At 38.8% G+C, this 19,752-nt stretch overlaps 1 protein-coding gene across 8 annotated transcripts in view; it reads right to left on the bottom strand.

The window, feature by feature from the left end:
• The window catches only part of PDE1C (phosphodiesterase 1C), a 522,865-nt gene that overhangs the window by 55,762 nt on the left and 447,351 nt on the right, over positions 1 to 19,752 (bottom strand). For all 8 annotated transcript variants that reach the window (XM_059932718.1, XM_059932721.1, XM_059932720.1 and 5 more), the window contains 3 exons: positions 11,492 to 11,573; positions 7,903 to 8,023; positions 5,880 to 6,055 (listed from right to left, as the gene is read on the bottom strand). In XM_059932718.1, coding sequence (XP_059788701.1) covers positions 5,880 to 6,055; positions 7,903 to 8,023; positions 11,492 to 11,573 — 379 coding nt within the window. The remainder of the gene's footprint in view (positions 1 to 5,879; positions 6,056 to 7,902; positions 8,024 to 11,491; positions 11,574 to 19,752) is intronic.

Raw genomic sequence — 19,752 nt, 5'->3', positions numbered from 1 at the left:
AGGGAGAGAGGCAAGAATAGGATATTTTTAATGCTCTCCAGATGAGTCTAACACGCAATAAGGATTGATAAGCACTGATTTAAACTTTAAATGTTTGCCATTCAATATTTCATGATATTCTACTTCCCAACAGGATGTATTTATAATTTACAGTGAAAAGGTAAGGAAAAATTTCTTAACAAAATTGCATAATTATGTGCATATATACTATAATATGTCTTCTGACTCCTACAGAAAGGTACAACTAAAGAGTAAAAGAATGCCCTTGCAGAAGATAGGGAGATGGCATTCTCAGTAGGCTGCAGGCCCACAGAAGGCTCCCTAGAATGTTCGTCCAGACTTTCTCTTATCCTTCTGTAATGCCCCGAGGACAAAGGTCAAATGTCATCTCCATCACTGAATTCCCAGTGGTTGGTATAACGCCTGGCACCTAGCAGATGTTCATGGAGTATTTGTTGACTAAATGAAATGTACACAGAGGGTGTGATTCACCCTATCTGCCAATGAACCTGACTCATATTCCATCATCAGCAATCCAGACCAGTATAAAATACAGGAACTATACACACCCTAAAGTCCTATCCTGAAAAAAATTAGCCATTTGACTGTATTTGAATATAGGTAAGTAAAAAGATGACTGTACTTACTACACAGAGAGGGAAAGAGGGCCAAGGGCGAAGAGAATTCATTTATACTCAGATATCAGGTAAAATAATGTATAATCCTCTCACAGAATCCCCACTGAATCTACTGCAAACTTTCAACATTCAAAATATCCCCAAGTTAAAAGTAATTTTGATGAAAGCTGAAGGTGTTAAATTCTGCTTTGCTACAAGAGCGCAACATATTATCTGAGCAAGAAAAATTCATTTGACAACTGAGTCAGACCAATTTTCTATGGAAAATCTAGCAAAAAAAACCCCCCAAAAAACTGTGGGGGATACATTTCAGAAACAAGTCTGTTTGGGCTCAACTACTGTTGACAGCAGGCAATTAATGTTTAAATTAGTGAATGGTAGCTCTTATGACATCATAATCAGATCTGACATGATTCCTTCCTCTGCAGCAATCATGTTCCAGTGGATGGCTCTGAAATGTTCTACAACTTCTCTACTCTACTCCATCTCTTCTTTGTATCTCTGAAATATCTGATATTAGTGTGATCAGCCATCAGCATCCAGTGCTACTACTCAAAATAAGTAGACAAAAACAAGCAGACACATAAATAAGAAAAGAGGAAATAAATTGACAGAAGGAACAGCTGTTCCACTGTAATCCAATCCCCTTATATTTTCAGGGTGAAATATTAATATACATAAAATTTTTCCTACTATGAGACAAAGTAGGTGATAGAACAATTAATTTGTATATGGTAACAGTTCCAGAGATGACATATATACAAAGAATTAACTTTTCAGGTTTTAGATTTAACATCCATGGAACTCCTAGGCTCTTAGACCAGTAGAAAGCAAACACTGTAGTTCAATCTCATTTCCTTCTGCTTTCCATTTCACACCATCTGTAGTGATGTGATCATTATGAAAATGGCCAAAAGCAAGGAGCTAAAGACTTAAGGTAGAGCACAGCCCTCATGATCTATAAATTACATTTCTCCTGAGAGCTGGTTCTATCCCACACTGAATGTCTGTGCAGTCTTGAAGAAATACATTGATTTCTTCATTTAATTTGCCTTTCTGAATAATGATACTATAGGCTCTTGGTTAAAAATGATATTGGGCTAATTATTCCTTAATATAATTCTCTGAAATGCCTACCTAAACCACCTACAAACAGAGAGAGAAAGAAAGAAAAGGAGAGAAACTAACTTAATAAAGACAACCAAGACACTATGTGAATTTTGAATAGTCAACTTTTGATTATATACAAGAACAACAGAAAGATACTCCTAGCCAATTCAGGACTCAGAGGATGTTCCTGTTGGACCTTTCTAAAAATTTTAGCAAAAAGTGCTTCAGCTGACAGAAAAATTCAATCAACATTAAAAACTCAGAATGAGGGAATTCCCTGGCAGTCCAGTGGTTAGGACTCTGCACTTTCACTGCCGAGGAAGCAGGTTCAATCTCTGGTTGGGGAACTAAGACTCTGCAAGGCGAGCAGCGGGGCCAAAAAACAAAAAAATCTCAGAATGAGGAAAATATGTTAATGATGTCAGTAAAACTAGTACATCATAGTGTTAAATAAAAATAATTGTTAAGCTAGATATAAAACATGATGCAAATTTTTAAAATAATATTAAAGAATAAGTTAATTGTAAAATAGCTATTTACTTACAATCGCCTAGGTTGAAAATCTTTTGTTTCAATAAAAACTGAGTGACAATGGAGGAAATTTTTAAAAATTCAATAAACTTCTCAGCACTTGCAAAGGAGTATCATTATATACTATTTCATATTTACATTGATAGAGACATAATTCAATAAAAAATATGAAGATAATCTGTAGTAAAATAAAAATAGGATATGTTTTTAAAAAACATAAAGTTAAAAGGTATAATATATGACAAACTAACTAACTGGACAGAGGTAGGGCAGAAACTGCAAGACAGTTTGTCAACTGAAGAATTACTATTCTTAATATATAAAAAGTTATTATTAATCAGTAATAAAAATATAAACATCCCAATGAGAAAAATAAAGGGGGAAAATATAGGGAAATGGCACACTCACTATACTTCTACTGAAAGAGAACACGGTTTAAAAAAAAACTTTCCAGAAAGAAATTTGATAATATACATCAAGAGCTTTAGAATTTTTCATCTACTTTGACAGAGGAATTCCATATCTAGAAATTTACCCTAAATAATCAGATGTAGGCTCAAAGACTGCTGAACTTGTATGTTCATAACAATGTTATATACAATAATGAAGAACTGGAAACCAAAATGCTCAGTAACAGAGAAATGGTTCAACTATGGTATTCCAAACAATGTAGCCATTTACATCATATTTTCTAAGAATATTCAGTATCAGAATAAAATCTGCAAAATAGAAATAGAGGCGGAAAACACTATATTACTCTATAATCTCAACTTAAGGGGAAATTTTTACTTATAAATATGCACAGAAAATCAAATTAAAAAGAATTACATCAGAATTTCAACAGTAAATTGAAATTTATTGTTTTGGCTGGAGAGTGATTTTTATTTTCTTCTTTATATATTTTGTTTATATTTCAGCATGGTAACCTAAACACCTACTATTCTTACACCAGAAAAAAATGTTTAAAAAGTATTAAATCCTGCATGGAAACTGATCAATATTTATCAGACTTGCAAATTGTTATACCTACATATCTTTGTTTGGGAATAATGATTTTCAGCCCTAAGAGCTGTAAAAAAAAAATACTGATTCAATCTTTCCTAACAACTATGCATTCTGGCCTAGCTAGCTTTTGTAAATCAGGTTGATTAATAAAACTAAGACTTTAGATCCAATTCCATTTCTGATCAATTTAATAACAACATACATTCAAGTGCCCCATGCAGGGCAGCCTTTGCTGAAATTGGGGTTTTCTGGTAAAAAAGAATCATGAGCAAAACAGCCTGGAATAGTATAGCACAAACCAATCTCCAATGGAAAAACAGATACAAACTGAATTTCTTAACACCAGCCAACCAGCCAACGGCATTACTGGGAAGCTGAAAATGTTATAAAATATTAATTATAGGTTGGTATTTTGACCACCACCTTCTTAACTTTGCATTCAAACTTCTAACTTTCTTTTCCAGTTTTTCAAAATAACAGCTACTACTTATCGGGCACTAAACATGTGCAGGCTGTGTTTTCAGTGCTTTACATATTTAATTTCTGTTCTTTTCATCAACTCTGTGATGTCTATTATCATCCCCCAAAGGGAATTTTTCTCAAAGACTCTGCCTGAATTTGCCAAAGAGCACAGGGCAAGTAGGGATTCAATTCTCTCTTTCCCCAACTAACTTTTGCTTTGATACCCAAACTATCCTCCCACGAAATATATGTGTGCCTTTGTCTACCCCTTTTTCCTTGTTCTCCCTTTCCAAATTCATGGCTCAACCCCAGGCATCCTTCAAATCCTAGCTACAAGATGCCTTCTCAAGCACCCCAACCAAGGTTAGGGACAAGTTAGCTTAAGACTATCTCTATCAGCATACCTCACATATTTAAAAACTATTAGTGCTTATTTATCTGTTCTTTTTAAAGGGCTAATTTTCTCCTAGAAAAGAAACTGTCTAATGCTCCCCCAGGTGATTAGTTTCAGAAGGTAATTTTAGTAAGCCAGATAACTGTAAACAAATTATTTTGAAGTACCACTTTCAATTGCGTGTTGTCAGGAACTGAATTTTCAAGTGTTAATGAGTGTAATTGATTATGAGAGTGCTTCTTTGAAATGATGCAGTAGCTACCATTGCTGCTTGCACTGCCTGCCAACAGGGAGGATTTCAATGTTTAAAGCATCTGAATAGACTGTGAGAGGCCACACCTAAAATATGGAAGAGCCGTTGGCTCCCTCCAGAGCTCAGGATGCAACCTCTGTCCCCAAATGCTAAGGGCCCAATTATGCCTTCAAAGAGTCGTAAAGATAAACCCTTTGCCCCACCTGCACTGAGCAGCCACTTGGACAGGACACAATGTTGGCCTTTGCATAACTCCAGCAGTGAGGTCTCATCTCTTCCACACTAGAAGTAGCCCCCTGCCCCCAATGTTTGAGGACCAAGACTGCCAGAATGTGCTGTGCCTGTCTACTCCTACTCTTCTTCTCACTTGTGCAGACACTGGGTGGATAAAAGTGTGGGATGCTGTGACCAGAGATAAAACTTTCCTTGCCTATAATGAGTGTCTGGGGCTCGGGGCCAGTAGGTGCTGGCGATGAGTGCAAGGCTTCAACTGAACTCCCGTTCTTACTTTGAAAGAAACTCTGTACAAATGCCTCCCTGTCCCTACCCAGGAGACTGCGAGCTTTGAGGACATGGATGTCTGTTATTCACCTCTGTGAATAACACAGAGTACAGAGCCTGGCATACGGTAGGCATTCAATAGACGTTGGCAAAAACTGACTGTTATTGAAGGCTCACCTCCACAAACCCCATTGAGATCAGTCTCCCTGCTGAGCTCTAGAGCCATCCACGACTGTGTCCTCTCTGGAATCAGGCATCACAGCTTCCTAAGACTTACCTCAGGGATGTGTTCCTACCTAGACTATAGCATGAGCCTGTAGTATGTACGAATCATGTAGCACATGCTCAATAAACACAAACATGCATATGAGCAAATGAATTTCAGCTTTCAAAGAATGGATTTCAGGGTTTTTTGTTTGTTTGTTTCTAGTACCAAGAGTGATGACTTTTCTGTCTTCAAATTTCTGTTAACCTGCACATTACCTTCATCTTAGAAGGTTAGCCTGAGTAATGGCTGAAGAGAAATTGAGAACATGTAGGATAAAAATGCATGTAAGGGGATTAAAGCCCCTTCTATCCCAACATAATGGCCGAGGTGGCTACTGGCCAGACTTCATTTAGATAAAAGAAGGAATAAAGGCTTCAAAAATGTGCCGCATGACATGAAATAAGAATGACAAAATGGCCTAGCAGAAACCAAGAAATAGCAACACCCATTCTCTGTAGAATCTTCATTCCGAGAAGATTCTGGTCATATAGCACAAAGGTCACGCTGTCAGGAAGCTTGGTGGTCAGCCTCATTCTCTCGTGCACTGAGTGTTAGATATGATGAAGATCAAAAGATGGTCGATCCTAACATTCAGCAATTTGAATTTATATCCTGAGTTTGTGCTTCATTTGCAACACCTATAAATCAGGGGTGGCAGTGCCTTGCTTTGTAAGCGGGTCTGAGTGGTTTGGATAATATTCCCCAGCAACACGTTACCTTTGGGCACCTTGGCCCTCCATCTCTCCCGATTGATGTGCACCACCTCAGTCCAAGTGGTTTTAAAACTCTTACAGTCAACAGGGATGACCGAATTGTTGATTGGGGCACTTCCTTCTGAGCCAGAGCTCTTGACACCTGATCGCTTTGCATCTGCCAAACTGATGTTGTTCAAACTGGAGGACAAAAAAAACCATACGGAAGAATTGGGAGATTGGGATTGACATACATACACTAATATGTATAAAATAGATAACTAATAAGAACCTGCTGTATAAAAAAATAAATAAAATAAAATTCAAAAATTAAAAAAAAAAAAAAAAACCATACGGAAGAGGAGGGTTAGTGTTTGGAAAATGTGTGCCGATAAACAAGCCTAAGAGAAGAGTGGTTAACACTCAGCAAGTTACTGTCGTGAAATTCCTGGGGCCTGAGCTTTGTAATTCCTATTTTCCATATTCAACAGCTGGGAAAGTCTCCATATTCAGCAGGAAAAAAAAAACCCCAAGATTTCAGCCTCATGACTATTGATCGTCCCCATAGTCCCCATATTTCAGATGTTCTTTTTCCATATGACTAGGTTCCCCACACAAGAATTCTCTGCCTTTGACTTTCGGAAATTAATGCATTTAAACTTAACTTCTACTTGGTTCCACAGTTCACCCACCTGCCTCCACACTGACCACTTTTCCAAGTTACCCAGTCACTTGGTCCTCTTTCTTTCCAGCTCTCCCTCCCCCTGAAGTCAAGATCCTCTGATCCCAGGATCCCCAAGGCCAGAGTAAGGTGATTTCCTTATGTTCCTGGGGAAGGTGGAGAGGCACAGACAGCATGGAGATAGTGGGGGATCGGTCATGCAGGAGACCTTTTTAAAGATGATATCATTTTCAGCTTTAAACGTAGGGAATACAGTAATATATATAATATTATAATACAGAAAGTGCCATCCTTCTGGGAAACTTTAAAGTATCACACACTTCCAGGTAGCTACAGTAGTGACTGACACAAATGCAAATCCACTGAATGACAACCAAGATTGATTAGATAAGTAGGGCAGGTCTCAGCCCAGCGCCGGCAGAGCTGTGGAGCTGTGGGACTCGGGCAGGGGGCTTCTGTCCTCCTTGTTAGCAGCCTTGACTGGGTCCCTCCACCTTAAGCATCCCTGGGGTCCCACCGTCCTAATATTCTTCTTGCCTTTCTTCCTCCTATTTACTCCATCTCTTGCTCTTTTCTTCTTTTTCTTCATTACATTTCTCTCCTTTATGACAAAGCCCAAGGTTTTGCATGGACGAGGAGAAGGGGAGAGTTGTACTACTGGTAATACTACTAGTAAAGACTGAGCATTAGCTTTATTGTAGCTGACACTTCCTCTGTGCTGGACCCTGTTATAAGGGCTTTACGGAGATTAAATAATTCATTTAATCCTTAAACCTATGAGTATAATCCATGCTTTCTCAGATGGGGAAACTGAGGCAACTTGCTTGAGATGGCACAGCTAATAAGTAATGGAATCAGGAATGTTTAATCCAGGATTGTGACTCCAGAGGCTGTGCTCTTTGACTACTAAACTACCCTCAATATAGTGAAGTTGTGGCAGAAGGTGATGTAAAATTTCAGTTTTTTTCTATTTTCTTCCTGAACCTAGAAATGAAAGTCAGTTTCATTTCTTGTGGTAACTCTGATCAGTGGTACTTTCCTTTTGGAGTATGGGGAGCAAGGACTCTCTGGGCACAGCAGGTAAAGTGCAGTGACTGATGCGGTTGTGAGCAAAGCCGCCAAAAGAGAGAATGGGGGGTGGGGGGTTGGTACTGGGAACCTGCTGGTCATCACCTAGACCCTGGTCACCCTCTTACAGGCCAGCCTGGAGAGTACAGAGAGTACAACTTTGAGTCCTCCTTTTATCTTTTATAAGGAGGAGGTAGGATGAACATAATAATGAAGTACCACCCCCATCTCTTCCAGAAGAAGTCTATCCCCATGGACAGGCCACCCTGACCCTCAGCTTTCAAGATTCAGCACTGACCTTGAACGCCTCTGTCCTGTCCCACCAGTTTGAGAGGTTTCATCAATTAGTGGACTCAAGATCTTTTCTGTCATGTCCGTGAGCACAGTGAAGGTGGGTTCCACAATGAAATCAATGAAGCCTGAAGAGAAACAGCAAAACTTCAGAGGAACTGCATATTAACTTGGGCCTTTCCATATGTTCCCATGCCAACTGATGGGTTGTATCTTTCTTTTAAAATTCATCTTCACAGGAGCGCCAGATCAGATTAGGAGAGAATAGGTTGGTCTTAATCATTTAATATATTCCTTGTTTTGAATATCATGAGTCAGTTCCATTTCTCCTACATAACCTTCCTATAACTTTTTAGGAGATAGTTCAATAAAGGGCTTAAAAATGCAAGTTCAACATCTACTATGTAAAAAAACGATGTAATAGGTGCTGCATAAAAGACTTAAGATGTGTAACACAACCTGCCTGCCCTTGGAAGCTTATAGGAGGAATTAAATGAGCACAAAAATGGAAAGGGCTAAAGGAGAAGCCCAAATAAAGGCCCCTGGGAAGGTAAGGGAGGGAGGATATTTTCCCTCCCACCGAGAAGGCTGCAAACAGCATCATGGAGGTTGTGATGTTTGAGCTGAGCCCTTAAGGGTATTCATTCTAGATGCAGGGGGTGAAATAAGCAAAGTGACAAGGATGGGGAAAAGTGCAGGATGTGTCTGGAGAATGACTGGGGCGTAGGGATTCTTTTGAAATCAGAAAGGGAAAGCCTGGGGAGGCAGGTCATTATCAGCTCAGGAGGGAGCTTCTTAAGTATCAGGCTAAAGGTTAGGATTTAGATAGGCACTAGAAGCCCCTTGAGATGTCTGGGCAGCATTGTAATAAGATTTTTTTCTGATGTTATCTGGGAAAGTTAATCTGGCAAGATGGATGGGAAGGGAGAGAGCAATAGGGGCTGAGGCTGGGAAACTCATTTTAGAAGCTGTTGCAATAGCTCAAAGGCAAGGTAAGGAAGGCGAGATCCAGTGCCATTTTAAGGTGAGAATGTGATGGAGGCACAGATACATGCACAGCGGGAGGTGGTCCTGCCTCTAGGTGGGATCTGTCAGAGACTTCCAACAGGAAGGCAGAGAGAACAGGGACAATGGGGGAGAACATGACTGGGGAGGAAGATGGTGGGCTTGGTCTTAGATTTGCTGACTTGAGGTACCAGGGACCTATCCAGATGGAAGAGGGTCAAAAGAATTGGAAGAAACAGGGTTGGAAACTAGGAGAAGGGTCAGATCTGGAACTATACCTTTGAGAGATCACCATGCTGGGGAGATAGTTGATGCTGGGCTAGACTGACTGTCTCAACAGTTCAAAAATACCCAAGTGTTCTGCGACACATCAGGAGAAAATACAGAATGTGGAACTAAGGGTGATAACTCATTACACAGCCACATGAAACTAAATACCAGTCAAAGGAAATATAGTGTTTGGAAATATACAAATGCTTATTTGGTTTTTACCATGACCAAGGTGGAAGTGATAGTGGCATTTAATGCCCAGCAGTGAAGGATGCTAAAAATCCTGTAATGTAATTGGCAAGACAAGAATTGTCCCAAGCAAATACCAGTAGTGTCCTGATAAAGAAACACTGATAGCCAAATTTGAATTGCAGTTAATTGCCGTATAATTTTAAGCTGAAATTGAAGTGTTTGATGACAGTATTTTCACCTTTTTTTTCTCACAAGTTAAATTCATTCAACATGTCCAAACCCAAACTAACTCATCAGCTTTCCCTCCAATCCTTGTAAATGGGACATGGCTCAACCACTTAATCTAGATTGCTGCCTTTATCTTAGCCTTGCATCCAGCTGAATGCTTAATGTTTTATATGCTACCTCTCTCCTGTATTGCCTTAGCTCTGATACTCAACATCTCCTCCCTGTAACATTGCAGGAAGCACCAGCTGGAGCCCTTGTCTCTAGTCTTACTCAAAACCCTCCCAATTAATCCTCCATACTACTGATAGAGAAATCTTTCTGAAGCAGGGATTGGCAAACCTTTTCTGTAAAGGGCCAGAGAGTAATATTTTAGGTTTTGTGGGCCATATACAAAACCTAAGCAAAGGAGTTTGTCATACAACTGCTTAACTCTGCCACTGTAGTGCAAAAGCAGCCATAGACAATATGCAAATGAATGAGCTTAACTGTGTTGTAATAAATCTTTATTCACAAGACCAAGCAGTGGGCCAGATTTGGCCCACAGGCTATAGTTTGCTGATTCTTACTCTAAAACATCAATTTAATATATAGTTTTAACCTTACTTAAAATTCTTTAGCTGTGCCCTCATTTCCTACAGGAAAGTATAAGCACACGGTATTCCTAATCTGGACCTGATTTTCTCTCCAAACATGTCCCTCACCACATCCTACTCCCTACCTACTGCTCCAGCCAAATGGAACTATTTGTAATTAATTCCCCGACAATACTATACTGTTTTAAATTTCCTTGTTTAGTATATGTTGATCCTTGTCTGCAATTTTCTTCCACCCACCCCTATCCACCTCTAACACATATCACCATTTGCCTAGACACTGCCTACTTATCTCCTAGGACTCAACTCAAATATTACCTTTAAACAAGTCTTTCTGGGTCTAATGTTCACAAGCTCTGTTCTGTATCTCACTGTACCACGTACAATCTCTACCTTAGCATTGTAACAATCTAATAGATTTTGTTTTCTCAACCTCTTGCCTACCACCCAATACTGGTTCAATGTCTTTGGGAGCAGACACCATGTATAATTTGTCTTTGTTTTTTTATAACATCTGTTACAGTGCCTAGCAGTGCCCTACACCTAACAGGAACTCAATATATTAATATGAAAAAAAATTAATAAGCCCCCAAAACACAAGTAGAAAAAAATCAATAAATCTTTGTTGAATTTATTTTTTGAATGATTTCAGACTCTTCCAAGGTGGAGATCACTGATGACATTTATGTATGGCACTGGTACCCTCCCTCACACCTGAAGAATTCTGTAATGCCCATATATTATGGTTATTAGCAGTGTAAAAGTTATCTTTACCAAAAAAAAAAAAAAAAGGTGCTAAATTTTTTTTTAAAGGAAGGAAGGAAGGGAGGGAGGACGGAGGGAGAGAGGAGGAAGGAAGGGAGGAAAGAAGGAAGGGGAAGGAAACATTTTTAAAGAGCCATTCCTGGAAGTAGGGTCATCCAGGAAATGGTGCTGTCCTGGAAACAGGGCCAGAGGAAGCATCACTGAGGAAACTTCTGGTATTGCATGCAGAATGGAGAGACTGAAATACAATGGGCTTCCCACCGCTAATTCTTGTCATTGCCTTAGTGTTAAGGTCCCTTTTTCTCTTGGCAGGGAATGATGGAGACAGCAGAGTGTCACTGTCTAATCTTCCTGGGAACCAGCTACACTCCAGGGAGAAGGATGGGGAGAGCTGCTCCATCAGCCCAACCAGCCAAAGCCATGAGCACAGCAAGCGGAATGGAGCCAGGTTCCCAGCTGAAGAATCACCGGGAGCACCTGAGCTTACTTCCAGACACTCCTCTCTGGTTTCTCGTTCCATCCAATGGATTGGCAAACACGTACCTACTTGTGACTGGGCAACCATGGTGGACTTTCGGTCACACAGAGGAGAAAAAGGCAGCCCCAGCTCTGCTTCTCTATCACCCTAGAAAAACAGGAGGTCAAAGTAAATTAACAACAACAGGCTGAGCTGCCCAGATTTTATTTCACAACTTCAGCTGCCACAAAGGCCACTGGTCTTTATTTTAATTATTCCAATTACATTATGTAATATGTCCTTTTGGGCCCTGCTCCTCTGCATAAAAGACACCAAGAGGCTGAAGCCCTCTGGGGTCCAATCATTCCATCCAACTGCAAAGGTGCATGCTATTGTATAGAAAGCCTCGTCAGACAGCAATAGGTCCCCCAAGGAAAATAAGAAAAGCAACACGTCCTGTGGCCTAGAGCCAGCACAGCAGTCAGAATTCTTGTATGTTCTCCAGTTGCCCTGGGCTGACCTGCAGCCTTTCTTGAGCCAGCAAACCCCTCCCAGTCGTGGGGAGTGTCTAGGACACCAATTCTAACTGGACTGATTTGAACTCATTCTCCAAGTGCTACCTAAAGCCATACACAACTGGAATAAGTGCTTCTGGGGTCTTCACTGCAGGGCTCAATGATGATGAAAAGTGGAACGAAAAAGAAGCGGAGTAAATAATTGCTTGTGTTTATCAAGTTAGACAATAATAAAACATGATTCTCTGGCCAATATGTTCTCAATCTCACCAAAAAGCAAGACTATAATAAGCAAGTGCTATGGAAAGTCTAAATAATGATGGAGATGATTTTTAAAAACCGTTCTGAACCAGAGCGCAATACTTCAGTCACACGCCCAGAGGAAAGGGAAAATGTGTCACCCCTCTGAGAGCCGCAAGGTTGTGCTGATTCAATTTAACAGAAAAGAATCTGCCCAGGTTAATGGCTACTGACTTGGGCTTGAATCTGGCCTTGCTCCCGCCACCTGTGTGATCATAGGAAGTTTATATTCTCTCTCCACATTTCAATTTTTTTAAAATAAATTTATTTATTTATTTTTGGCTGTGTTGGGTCTTCGTTGCTGCTCACAGTCTTTCTCTAGTTGTGGTGAGCGGGGGCTACTCTTTGTTGCAGTGCACGGACTTCTCACCATGGTGGCTTCTCTTGTGGCAGAGCACGGGCTCTAGGCACACAGGCTTCAGTAGTTATGGTGCGAAGGCTTCAGTAGTTGTGGCTCGCGGGTTCTAGAGCGCAGGCTCAGTAGTTGTGGCGCATGGGCTTAGTTGCGCCGCGGCATGTGGGATCTTCCCGGACCAGGGCTCGAACCCGTGTCCCCTGCATTGGCAGGCGGATTCTTAACCACTGCACCACCAGGGAAGTCCCACACATTCAATTCAAATGTGGGATAATAATCCCTATGTCATCAAGTAACAATGAAGATTAAGTGAGAAAATGTATATAAATAAATTAAAATAACAATTATTGTTTCCCAGTAGATATTTCTACCATCTAAGTGATCTGAGAAACTTTTAGTGAACTTGTTACATCTAATTGTTACACTCTGATTATAATAAATATCGCCAATGAACCTATAGTAAATAAAGAGTAATAACCTAATTCGACAACCAAAGTTCAAAAACGGAATGCTTTTTCTTTCTAAGGCATGTTACCAAAGAGAAAGGATGCTAGTTCACATGCACATTTAAGATCTATTGAAAAGAAGGAAAAGGAATGGGCGCCTGAGGAAGCTGAATAGTGGGGGTCACAATTGGCTCTGGGGACACCCAAGGGTCTCAGGAACAGTCCTGAAGTGGCTTAGTTCCTTCTGTACTCTTTCCTGTATGAACAGCCCATGGGACACAATGGTCCCTCTGTTTCTGAGTACGCCTTGCTGAGGGCTGCTCTATCTCTCAAGTGGCATGATGAAAATAACTTACTCCAAAGCTATTTCTACTTGGGCAGTGTGACGAGAAGGAAGAGGATTTATAACATAAATTGTTGTTGTGTAGCTGGTTTAGTGGGCTAGCTAAGCTAACACAAATAAAACCCACTCTTATTCCCTATGAAGCAGGGATATAAGTTGTTTTGTTGGTGCATTTTAATGGGTGTGGCTTAGAAGAACACTAACCACTTGACTATTAAGATGTATGCGTTAATTTGGATTTTATTACTGAAAAAGTGCATGATATTAAGCAACTTCTTATCCCATGGACTTGTCAATACCCACATCCACACATCACTTACACCTTTTGGATTTAATTAACTATTACTACCAACTACTAAAAACCTATTTTAAGATAGTGGTCCCTGAATTCCCTCTGGAGGACAGATACATTTATAAATTGGAAAATATACACGGAAAGTAATACAGAAGAATGTACTTCTACAGGCGAATCCAGCTTGACTGATACAATATTGTACAACTCTTTAACTACTGGCCCTTGTGGAATTATTCATACACCTTCCTCTTTGTTAAAGAGGTCCATATTTTCAAAAAAGGGGGAAAGTCTCAGTCAGCACAAATGATTTTTTTTTAAAGGAACTCATTTTTTTTTCTTCCAAGACAGTGCAGAAAAATAAATAACTATCATTCTTGTGGTAGGGGTTAAGATAACTGACTGATAAGGTCACAGAATCGATCTACAAAAGGAACACAATGAACGTTAGTTGAATGAATGAAAAGATGAATTTGGTTAGAAACACTCAAGTTCCTTTGGTCACTTGGACATTTATCACAAGCAAGCTAGGAGAGCAATTAGGCAGTTAGTTGTTCACAAACCACCACCACCCTCCATTTCCTGTCCACACAGCTAGACTACGATTCCCAGAATCTGTGCCAGTTTGTGCTAGATAATAAAACAGGAGGAGAGGGGATGTATTTCCACCACAGTTCTGGCCTATAAAATCACCTATGCCTATGTTTCTATGTCCTCCCTTCTTTTGCTGGCTTGATGTAGATAAGCACCATGGAAGCCATGTAGATGGTAGAGTCTGGATCTAAAATCACTGCTTATTGTAAACCATCTGCCAATCAAGAAACACTTGTCAGTACTTTACATGAGTGGGTGATAAAATTCCGTTTTATGTGTACTGTTATACATGTGGGCATTTGTTTGTTACAGCAGCTATCTGTAAGCAGCAAACCAATTAAGAGAAACAAAGGTTCTTTCTGTATTGGAAGTTCACAGGGCAGACGGCATCTCTCAATGCAAGAGCTTCAAAAGACTGTTAGGTGACATCTCAAGCAAGTGTTTCCAGGTAGACTGAAGAAAAGGTATTTGATTAGGGAGGCAACAAAAGCATCAAGTTGAACAAAATGAAGCAATATACATTCTTCTTTCCCAGAGGAAGAAGTTACAAATATGAGGTATGAGAAAATTATTATGATTTTTGGATTTAAGATAAGCATAGTAAAGACATCTTTGCTCTTCCCTCTCAGAAATTATCTTCTCAAAAGAGGAGAATGACAAACAACAGAAACACAAATGAATATTAGGAGAAATCTGTAATCTCAAATCAAAACTACGTGAGGAATGGCTGCAAAATGCTGTGAATATCCGGGAGGGGTGAGGTAAGATGCCCAGAGAAGAGGCCTATGGCTGCAGACCTCAGATAAAGCTTGAAGAATAGAGGTTTCCAAAGTTCACTCAGATAGGAAAAGTACCCCACATCCATTACATGGGAAAACCAGAGAAAGAGTTAGCGCTGGTGTGAGGAGCTACTCTGCACCCTATTTAGCTCCAAGGAATAGTAGAGAAGAAAATGTTGAATGAGAAAACACACAAGCATGGCAAGAGAGTGGGTGGGTGACAGAGACTGAACTGTGAGCAGTCCTACAACTGTTGCCTACTGCCAACCAGGAAGAAGTAAAGGCTAACACACACACACACACACACACCCCATGTCATAGAAGCCTCATTATAAACCATGGAACTTAGAATATTGCTGTTCCAGTTTCTCCCTGGCACATATCTCCTGCAAATAGTTGGTCAAAAAATAATGCATTTCACTCAAAGATAGTAAATAATAATAAAATGAAGAAGAAGAAGAAGGAAGAAGGGAGGAGAATGAGAAGAGGGGGAGGAGAAAGGGGGGGGGGGAAAGAGGGGGGGAGAAAGAGGAGGCAGCACTATCACCACTACCAGGAGAAAAAAAAAACTTATGAAAAGATATTTCACATGAAAAGAAAAAAAATTAATAAAGGAACAGAAAAATAAAAATAACAGATAGGGAACATTCACCAGAAAAAACAGTGCCACCAAGTGATGACCAAACATACTGCCATGATCAGAAAGAAACTCCTGAAATTATCAAGAACCAGGGCTTAGGGAACCAGGAGCTAGCAGAGCTCAGGGAAGATATGGAAAAGAAAAACAGAACCATCATATAAATGAAGATTGTGTTGGAAGCCACACAAAGGAGAGTTATTCTGGATAAAAACACATTAAGGGACATCGAGTTCAGGACTGAAAAAAATACCACTGATCAGAGAGTTAAAGAAGATTTAAAGGAAAATAACAGACATGGAAGAAAAACAAGAGAGGCAACATATGAATAACTGTTTTTCCTAAAGAAGGAAACAAATAAAAACAAATGGAAAAGGAAATCATTAAAGATTTAATGAATGTAACTTGAATCTGCACAGAAAAAGAGCACGCCAGGTCCCAAGAAAAGCTATTATAGACCAATCATTATTGAAATATATCCTAGTAATGTCACCGGGCTTCAAAGGTAAAGAAATTATCCTTAGGGCACATAAGCAAAAAGATATATCACCTAGACGTGGAAGTAATTCTAGCATGCCCTCCAACCTCTCCATAACAACATTCATAGGTGGAAGACATTTGAACAAAATCTAAAAAGGACCTCAGGGAAAGAAGGTTTGATTCAAAAAAAGTCTTACCCAAGCAAACTGTGACCCAACTATAACAGCAGTAGAAAAACTTGCAAACACACAAAAATGTGGTTTTTAGCACTTCTAGAAGAAACCACTCAAGGAACAACTTTGACCAACCAATAGATGAATGGATCAACCATGGCCAAAGTGCCAGCACTGAGTAGAGCCAGGACAAGAACAACTGGAGAATTATGCCTTTGCCAAATTTGTTTATTTTCCACTTTTCTGGGTCACATTGTTTTGGGTGTGTTTTTTGTAAACAGCATATAGTATACGAGATAGAATGCTCACTTAGAAAATATTAAGAATTTAGAAATAATATAGCCAACAAACAGTAACAATGAATTAGTTATATTACGAAAGGAAAATGGGAAAGGTGTTGGGAGTTATGAATAAGTGCTGTCCTTCTTATGCGTTAAAAATGGGGGTGCAAATATACCATTTAAACCTGATATATAAAGGAATAGAGCTCTATTTAAATAACAAAGGTACAGACTACAAGAATTAAGCAAGTTACAACGAGGTGTTGGGGAAGCAGCAAGAGGAGGTAGAAGTTTACTATTGCAGGGAGGCAATAGATACTATCTAAATAAATAGAGGATGTAAAGTTTTCATTATCAACTTAGCCACTAGAACATAATATAAAACTTCCAAGTCATCAGAAGAAATAAAAACATAACAAAGCAGATGGTACCACCAATATAGTGAAAGATTTAAAAAGAAGCCACACAAACAGAAATCATAATATAAAATATGACAGCACCTAAGAGCAAAGATGCCTGTCATTTCAATAGATGTTAATATGGCTGATTTCAAATAATAAAAGAATCTTAGATTGACTCATAAAAAAACCTCAATTATATACAGTGTTTAAAAGACACACCCAAATCAAAGCGTCTCTGAAAAGGTTAAAGTAGAAAGTTGTGCAAAGCCAAGAGTCTCTTCTTAAAATGAGCCGAATTTGAATTCTAGGTAAAAGCATTAGATAAGACAAAGAAGCGGGCTTTATAATGATAAACGTACAGTAAACTATGAAAATCTAACAATTATGAATATCCAAGAACACAAATAACACAGAATTGACATGCATGAAGCAAAAACTATACCACATAGAAAATGAAAATAATAGAAACACCTGTCAGCCCATGATAGATCAAATTTTTTAAAATAATATATAAAATACTTAAATGACATAATTAATAAGGTGGATGTGCTTGGTGTTCTTTGATTTTTATACCCTGCAAGTAGAAAATAAACCTACTTTCCAAGAGCCATGAACATTCACAAAAATTGATTATATAGTAGGTGACAAATGAGTTTCACAGTAAGATCCAAACAATGAAAAAAATCCTTTGATCAAATTTCAATAAGCCACAAATTAATTACAAAAGTAGAAAGTAAAGGAAACTACCACTGGAAAATTACATAAACAAACATCTCCATCTGAAGCAACTTTTGGGCAATAGAGAAATCAAAACCCAAATTACAGAATATTTAGAAAAGAAGGATTGCGAACACACTGCATATTAGAACCTACGAGATTCATGATAACACAAACTCCTAGCCTTATATTTTCTAACATCAAACAGGCAGAACGAAAATAATTGAATTGAGCATCCAACTCAGGGAATTAGCAAAAGAACAAAATAAACTCAAGCAGAAGAAATGAATTAATAAAAATGAAAACAGTAACTGACATCATAAAATAAAAAAGATTAGCTAAAGATTAGCAAATAATCAAATGATTAGCTAATTTCATACAGAAGAAAGGAAAAAAACACTGATATAGGAAATAAACAAAAGTGGGGAAACAACCACAAACACAGAGGAAATCAAAAGAATTGTAGGAGATGTTTGAAAAATATACAGCAATACTAAGGAAATGAATCTCAAAATGTATTCACCAAAGAGGCAAACTTATACTTCCTTAAAGTCAATATTTCATTGTAAAAGACTTGAGACAGTGGCTTGGATTTTGTAAAAAATGGTTGTAAAACTGAAGATGTAACCTACTCTTTTAGCAAAGCATAGAAGGTCTGGTCTGTCAGCACTGAGGCTATGCCCTTATTTTGAAATATAACCCAACTTCTAAATGTAATTTTTTCAAAGATTCTACAGTCCCATTGAGATTTCCCATTTGAACTGTCCAATTTAAAATCTATAGTTAAGAACTCAGGCAACATTTCTCCTACATGGGTTACTTACCATGGCTTATGGCATCTGGGTTAAAATATTAAGTCAATAAAAATAATTTACTGAATCATAATTGCTAAAAAATAGTTCCAGTCCAGTGAGATAACATTCCATTCCCAATTGGCAAGAAATTCAATATGCTTATTTTCACATTGCCTCTGGTACATTTTCTTTCAATTCAAGCTTATGTTTGTGCAAACAAGCTTTTCTTTAATGGGAAAAAATGTTCACATATTTAAGTAATTTCTCATATTCACTCTCTCACAATTAAAAAATGGAATCACTTCAATACCTCAAACTTATATGAGTTAGTGATGATTTACCTCTGGCTATAGATTAAATATTCCTAGTTATAGGGAGTATTATTACAAAAGCAATAATCAAAAAAAGCATATGATAAGGGAAGTGGAGATTTAGAGAAAATTCTTTCATTAATATTAGAAAAGTAACTTGTGGAAAAATGGCTCAAAATTAGCCCTCGATTAAGGATGATTTTGCAGTCATTCTTGTGTATACAGCATGGCCACACCTGTACAGCTCTAGTTCCTCTCACGCCCTTGGGTTCCCCTTGAGAACTACTCTGTGAGGCCAAGCAGTGGCCATGTAAGGGAAACAGCCATATGCTGAATAAGGTACCTGCTGGCGTATTCATAGAACAGCTTAAGGGGGCACACGTGTGTGCACGTGTTGATGTGCACCCTTGGACAGAATGAAGGAATTGTAGAACATTTAATGTGGGAAGGACACTAAGGAAAAAATCTGGTCCAACCTTCCTTTAAATCCTCCCACCTTCTAAAAAACAAATCACAGATGAGACCACTGGGAACCACAGGAGTGATTTCATTAGTTCCAGACCACAAACCAGTTGGAATAAAAATTCCAATAAAGGGCCTTCTGAACTTTGCCTAATATTCTGTTAACTCTAGTCCCACTTTGTTACTGGATATTGTGTGCAGCTTCAGAAGGAAAAAAACAAACACAGAAATGCCTTCTATAATTTCTCGATTCAAACTAGAATCATAAGAAAAAGAGTAATCATAAGAGTAATTTGCTTCCAAAAATCTGAGTAACCAGTGAAAGAGTACACCTCTTGTCAGTTTACAGGACAAAGTTGAGACTGGTGTTAATATGTAGTGTTTTATGGAATCTCAGAGGTCTCTGAATCCGTACTGTAACCTCCCTCAGTAAATTAACAAGAATTAATGAATTAACTGTATTAATC

The sequence above is a fragment of the Balaenoptera ricei genome, chromosome 9, assembly GCF_028023285.1.
Source record: "Balaenoptera ricei isolate mBalRic1 chromosome 9, mBalRic1.hap2, whole genome shotgun sequence".
Taxonomy (NCBI): Eukaryota; Metazoa; Chordata; class Mammalia; order Artiodactyla; family Balaenopteridae; genus Balaenoptera; species Balaenoptera ricei.
This window is presented reverse-complemented; position numbering and strand designations above follow the sequence as displayed.